Source organism: Sinocyclocheilus grahami, unplaced genomic scaffold, assembly GCF_001515645.1.
Source record: "Sinocyclocheilus grahami isolate Dianchi unplaced genomic scaffold, SAMN03320097.WGS_v1.1 scaffold327.1, whole genome shotgun sequence".
NCBI classification, from domain to species: domain Eukaryota; kingdom Metazoa; phylum Chordata; class Actinopteri; order Cypriniformes; family Cyprinidae; genus Sinocyclocheilus; species Sinocyclocheilus grahami.
In genome coordinates this window covers 1,259,263-1,266,850 of record NW_015505506.1, presented here as the reverse complement: position 1 = coordinate 1,266,850, position 7,588 = coordinate 1,259,263, and the positions used below count along the sequence as shown (strand labels likewise).

At 35.9% G+C, this 7,588-nt stretch overlaps 1 protein-coding gene across 1 annotated transcript in view; it reads right to left on the bottom strand.

Moving 5' to 3' along the window:
* LOC107602451 (AP2-associated protein kinase 1-like) overlaps positions 1–7,588 on the bottom strand; it is a 54,937-nt gene that overhangs the window by 41,019 nt on the left and 6,330 nt on the right. Inside the window, exon 2 of the mRNA XM_016294944.1 lies at positions 159–317. Within this exon, the coding sequence (XP_016150430.1) occupies positions 159–317 (159 nt within the window). The remainder of the gene's footprint in view (positions 1–158; positions 318–7,588) is intronic.

Sequence of the window (7,588 nt, the reverse complement as noted above, 5' to 3'; positions counted from 1 at the left end):
AGTGAATGACACTTAATGACAGTTGTCATAAACATGCATAAAACCTCCTTCATATTCATGACATATGTCATGTCTTGATTATGAAGGTGTCATGTCAGTCTTATGCACACCCCTTCAAGCAAAGTGTTACCAAAAAAACAAACAAAAAACAAACACACATACGGCAGGTGAAGAACTGTGCATAAGGGAATGTCTCACCATAAGCTGAATTTCCCTCTTGCATACTTGAAGGTCATGTTCATTGTTGACATACATTCTCTTCAGTGCACAACGGATGCCCTGATGAGTCCTCACCAGAAATACGATAGCAAAACCACCTGTGGATAGAAAACCGACAGTGTGAAAATCTTTAAACAGTCGAGCTACTGAGCGCTCACATGCAGAGAAAGGCAAATCGATCTCATTTGTGACCCTGTACCACAAAACAAGCCTAAAGTGTCTTTTTTTTTAATTGAGATGTATACATCACCTGAAAGTCGAATAAATAAGCTTTCCATTGATGTATGATTTGTTAGGATAGGACAATATTTGGCCGAGATACAACTATTTGAATATCTGGAATCTGAGGGTGCAAAAAAAAAAATCAAAATATTGAGAAAATCGCCTTTAAAGTTATCCAAACGAAGTTCTTAGCAATGCATATTACTAATCAAAAATTAAGTTTTGATATATTTACGGTAGGAAATTTACAAAATATCTTCATGGAACATGATCTTTACTCAATATCCTAATGATTTTTGGCATAAAAGAAAAATCGATCATTTTGACCCATACAATGTATTTTTGGCTATTGCTACAAATATACCCCAGCGACTTAAGACTGCTTTTGTGCTCCAGGGTCACATTTGTGATTCAACTAATGTAACACAGTACCACAAGGAACACAGACAACCTTTGTCCAGGGAAATAAGGAGGTACTGGACACTGGTTCCCTTGTGCTATCAGACCAACCGTCAGTGGACAGTGGCACACAGTATATAATCATGTAATTGATAGGTTAAACTAATTTTAATAATGTTACGTCTGACAGTAAGAGTAAGTACAAGAACTCACAAAAAAACCCTTTGACTGTGGAAATGCAACTCCCTGAAAAAATGAAAATGCATTTGTGCCTAATGATGCCTAATGATTACAATAACTATTGCTCATACTTGGGGTTAGTCATTTAAACAAATCTCTAACTTACCGTATTAAAGTTCAACAAATAATCATCTCAGACTATTTGTGCTAGGAATGATACCTCAAATCCAGGAATCTCACTTTCCAGTAGGGCTGGGCGATATAGCTAAAAAATGTATCAACGATATAATGTTTCATACCGTTCGGTATCGATAATTATTGACATTTTTATAACCTTTTTTAAAACAAAGAGCAAAAGAAAAATGGTTTTACATTTAACCACTGTATTTTTAAAGTAACTCAATTTATTGAGACAAACAACAATTTTTTTGTTTGTTTTAACAATCAAACACAAAATAAAAATGAAACAAATATCCTATTTCTAATGTTTTATATGCAGATTAAATAGGTTAAGCTTGTTTCCCGAGGCCATAGGAGGGCAAAATGCGAAATGCAGCACATTAAATTGTCATCGCAAGGAAATAACTGTCTATAAAAAATGAGCATTACGTCTAAATTAACTCATATAAATCAAATATAATTTCGTAAATTGCATAAACAATTATGAACAAAACAGCATCATGTATTTATGCATTGCTTAATACAAAGAGCCGAATCGCCCATCACACAGATTGCCTTTAAAATCATATGAGACGCAGTGAAAAGGAATAAACCTCCACAAATTCGTGACGTGTTTTCTAAAAGTTTAAACTGTTTTAACTTTGCATGGCTTTCTATACATCTCTTGTGTGAGACGCGAGTGCAGCAGTCATATTTGTCCGTCTAGAAAATGCACTGAATATGCGTTCTGTGTGAATGGCTTTGTTTCGGTTTTAACCTAATCAAGATCATCTACGCATTGAGCTACTATATTTCTCTAATATTTTGAATGAATAACACAGCAACGGAGCGCAAAAACGTCACTTACATCATCACCACCGCATCTCGTGCTCCACTGATGACGTTCCCTGACGCACACCTAACATTCGATTGTACTATTTTTGCATTCAAATGCAAATGTTTATTTTAAATTCGATTAATATTCATTCTTTACTCACAATCTCCTCATCACAGGCAGGCACAGCACTCATGTTTGTGTTTGTGTGTGCTGTCTGCGTCACTCATAGCACGTGCCTATGTCGAACATTTTTTATATCGTTATCGAAGAAGGTGTACCGTCAATAAATATCAATACCATTTTATCGCCCAGGCCTACTTTCCAGACTGTACAACATAAAGTTATGCTGACACAGCAAAAGCTTGGTCTTCGGATTACGCAGCAGTGAGCTGGGAGGAAGCGTTATGAGGTTTAACAAAAGGTTTGTCAATCTCAGACATTGGGCATTGCGACCCAACTGAGCAAAGGGACTAGAAGAGCTCTGTCCAGACATCTGCACAGACTTAGGCCTCTTTGGGAAAATTGCTTGAAGCCTAGAAACCTGAAACTGTCGAAGTCCTAGTGAGAGTAACAATGAACTTTATTGTCTGAAAATAAATTGGCACAAACCAAATAAAAGTCTCATGTATCCAGACTTTTGATTTTGGGCTGGTCTGATGGTCCATGAATAGCCAATGTGTGCATACTGTGAAAGAATTTTATGAACTTGGTCACCTGTCTTTCCTAATAGCCTTTTTTTTGTGTTAAGCACACACTACATATGTTTTTGTAGTTGTAGTTGTGTGGGCCACTAATATCTTTTACAGAGCTTCATATAAACCTATCATGACACAAGCTGTTCAACCTACTGCCAAAAGCGGATTAAATCAAATGCTACATGAAACAGTATATGCACAGATACAGTACACAGATCCACATGCACTCTGATCCCTGCAGAGTCAGATTCGGTCTGTGTTCAGATAAACACACGGAAAAAGGCAATTACTTCAAAAACAACAAACCACGCCTGTGCCCTTGCAGCAACACACACACACACACACACACACACACACACAGACAGTGCCCTGCTGACACAGCAAAAGCTTGGTCTTCGGATTACGCAGCAGTGAGCTGGGAGGAAGCGTTATGAGGTTTAACAAAAGGTTTGTCAATCTCAGACATTGGGCATTGCGACCCAACTGAGCAAAGGGACTAGAAGAGCTCTGTCCAGACATCTGCACAGACTTAGGCCTCTTTGGGAAAATTGCTTGAAGCCTAGAAACCTGAAACTGTCGAAGTCCTAGTGAGAGTAACAATGAACTTTATTGTCTGAAAATAAATTGGCACAAACCAAATAAAAGTCTCATGTATCCAGACTTTTGATTTTGGGCTGGTCTGATGGTCCATGAATAGCCAATGTGTGCATACTGTGAAAGAATTTTATGAACTTGGTCACCTGTCTTTCCTAATAGCTTTTTTTTTGTGTTAAGCACACACTACATATGTTTTTGTAGTTGTAGTTGTGTGGGCCACTAATATCTTTTACAGAGCTTCATATAAACCTATCATGACACAAGCTGTTCAACCTACTGCCAAAAGCGGATTAAATCAAATGCTACATGAAACAGTATATGCACAGATACAGTACACAGATCCACATGCACTCTGATCCCTGCAGAGTCAGACTCGGTCTGTGTTCAGATAAACACACGGAAAAAGGCAATTACTTCAAAAACAACAAACCACGCCTGTGCCCTTGCAGCAACACACACACACACACACACACAGTGCCCTCGGATGAGGTGTGGTGTAGCAGTAAGTAAACGGAGAATGTGATTATGTAAGGATCTATAAATACCACCCCACTATCTTGTTTACAATGCTACTTACGAAGAATCTGTTAAGAGGCAGGACTGGGAAGCTTACTGTACTCAAAGCTGCATCATCTTAAATGAATACTTAATGTTAGACGCTTAAACATAACACGCGTTGACATGAGATGGCAAATGTATATCCAATCTTTTAACTTCTGCCATGTCGAGCGAGCTAAAAAAGTAAATCCGGTTACTTTCACAGAAGAAAGGGACATGGAATGGGAGTAACTCTGTACTTTACAGTAAACGCAGCCTAACAGACCTACAGAATCGGGTCATTTTTATAAATTCAGGACAATAAAAAGTCAAAACTACTCACTTCTCATAATGTATTTCTTTGTTACGGGTTTTTTTTTTTTTTACTTGGAAAAGTAAAAAAACTACTTGGAAAAGCTTGAAGCGATGTTTATAATATTGAGAAACACATAAATACAATATTCTATCGTTTCAATTGTTAACATTTACACCAATTTAAATAAAGGAGTGGAGTGTGTTCATATCAGTTTTTGCTGACATTGATATTATGCATTGTATGTATGCAATTCATAAATACAATGACTTTAACACACCTTGTGATGAGCATGTTACATTTCTGGATTAAACTTCATATGGATATTTTGGGGGGGCATAAAATGCATTTCATGAAAATGGTCTGACTAGAAGAATAAAATACAAAAAATACATGTAATGTGTTTTTGAATAAGTATAGGGCCCTATGAAATCCTTTTTTTTTTCCAAATTCCTTTTTAATTGTTCTGGACTCATAGTTAAATTAAATGTCATTAATCAAAAAGCATGTCTATTTAATTAAAATCATAAAACTTATATAATTTAACAACAACTTATTAAAAGTTTTTAAAAAATTACATGTTTAGGGCCCTATGAAATGTTTTATTTTTACTCACCTTATGTTTTATTGTTACCAATTCTGTGTTTTAGCATGTCTAATTATTTGAATGCATAAAACAACTTTTATTTATTCTAACAATAGCCTTTAAACAATAATTGTTTTTCCTCATTAATCTACACACAGCACCCCATATTGACAGAAAAACACAGAATTGTTGACATTTTTGCAGATTTATTAAAAAAGAAAAACTGAAATATCACATGGTCCTAAGTATTCAGACCCTCAGCAAAAATGTCAACAATTCTGTGTTTTTCTGTCAATATGGGGTGCTGTGTGTACATTAATGAGGAAAAAAAATTAACTTAAATGATTTTAGCAAATGGCTGCAATATAACAAAGAGTGAAAAATTTAAGGGGGTCTGAATACATACCGTACCCACTGTATATATATATATATATATACTTAGTTTGACATATTAGGAGTTGTGACTCGCAAAAGAGTTGCTATTTGAATTAATAACTCGTGATATTTTTTTTAAATAATGATTAAGATGGGTACACACTCATGCATTCAGCATGTGAGGAAAATGTCACAACTTTTAGAATACCTTTTAGAATAATTAAACTGAAATGTTTCTTGAAAGTGGTATAAAAGTATTTCAAATCCATAAATCAACATGAATACAATACATTCTAGTATCCCACCTCTAAAAGATGACAACTTTAAATCAACCAGTGTTGACCTCAATCTAGAGACAGATGCCATCAAAAGTTGGAGAAACCAGCCCATTTCTTTGGCTGTGCATTGATGTTTCTGTGCCACCTCCATTGTGATGTGAACCCTGTGTCCCAGCATGCACTACTCAGGTTTCTTCACCGTGTCTCACATGTCATTTCTCTACTGTACAGTTTTACAGCGATACAAAGATAAAATTACAGCTATGTTTCCAATACTCATACATCTTCCAATACACAACAGATATCTGTACCTACAAACTTATGAAAATTTTTTATCGGAAATGTGTTTAAAAATCATATCACCGTTACTGAAAAAAATTATATCGCGATACATATTGATATTGAGTTATTGTCCAGCCCTAGCAACAACACAAACACACACACACGCACAAACACACAGACAGTGACTCAGGACTGTGCTAAATTTGAACAGCTTTGTTGGAGAGGAGGTATCGTTTCCTTTCACCCTCCATCTCTCATTTCCGGTCGTCTCTCTGGTGTGTGTTAGAAATCTCCTTGCAGGAGGTTGAAGCAGGCAGAACTGGCAGCATGTAACTATGACTCATCCATTCACACACCCACCAAAACACTGTAGACCTGCATATACAGCACTAAACCAGCCATTACATTATAAAACACTGAGACTCCATTTCCATTATATCCGGCTAATATGCACTGCATTCTCAGCGATGCCACTAGGGGCGCTGTATCTGGCTTTCGTCGTTAACTGTTAATTTTGTGGAAGCGCAACAGTCTGAAGAGAATTGTCAAGTTAGTTAAGGTTTATACTTTATAATACGGCTGCGTGATTTGGGGAAAAATATAATTGCTTTGTTTGTTTTTAATAAACATTGTTATTACGATGTACTATTGTATTATTCCTCTGTTAAATGAAAAAAAAAGCGTTTTAAGAAAAATTATAATTGAACTTTATATTACAACTGTAAAGTTTCAATAATATTTATGGCTGTTTAAATTTCTTCACTTTCAAATGTTATTCCATCATTCTTTATTTTATTTTAAGCTTCTCTTTTGTTGATAAGTGCTTTTTATTACAAGTATGGCAAGATGGTTGGCACATAAACACTTAGGGCTGGGCGATTTTTTCCGATTGTCTTTAGAATTACGTTTCATGTATGAGGCGCTTGGAGAGACGCGAGCGCAACAGTCAAACGTGTTCATGTTTATATAGAAAAAACATCGAAGAGCAGCGCAATCGAATGAAAACCTGTAAAGAACTATTACTGTATGTTTGATATTTCATGTTTGCTTCATGGTGACATCAGGCTGAAAGCTGCGGTTCATTGTTTTTACAGAACATTTATAGTTAATAATAGTCTACTGGATTTATACCTTTTGAATTGGAATTACCTTGACTTTTGAGATTTTTTTAAGCATTTTCCTTGTATTATTTCTGAACATATAATATGTATAAGACAAGTTTGTACAAGATGTAATTGTAGTTCATGCACCTTTTTTGAATTTGTTTAACATTTACATCATGTTGACAAATTCATGTGTGGTGCACTTGGAATAGATTTGTTTTTTAATTAGAGGGTTAATAAAGAAAAAGTGACCTGAATCATGTTGAAGTTGTTTCAAGTTGACTTGTTAAAAATCGTAAAAGTCGAGTATCGGTCAAACGTTCTGAAATTTGTTTTGCCATATCGCCTAGCCCTATAAAGTACTGGTAAATTAAAGTTAGTTCACCCAAAAATGAAAACTAGCAAGGAGATCGGTAAAATAGTCCATGTGACATCACAAGTTCAACCGTAATTATACGAAGCTACGAGAATACTTTTTGTACGCAAAGAAAACGCGGATACATTATTTTCGTTCAAATCAAAGCGTAAACAACATAGAAAATGTATCTGTGTGACGCAGCTGACACAGAATAGCATACGCTGTTTACATCCAGCTGATATTCTCTTTTGCTGTCGAGTAGTCATTTGATCTCATGACCAAGTGAAAGAGCCTGCAGTAATGCAGTTTGACCAGTGTGGCGCTGTAGCGCAAGACTGTAATTCAGCTCTCCCGGATGCAATTCAAGAGAAGAAGACACAGAGCTTCAGAGCAAACACACTAGGGATGGGCGATACCCCTTATTTTGTTTTCGATACGATACCGATA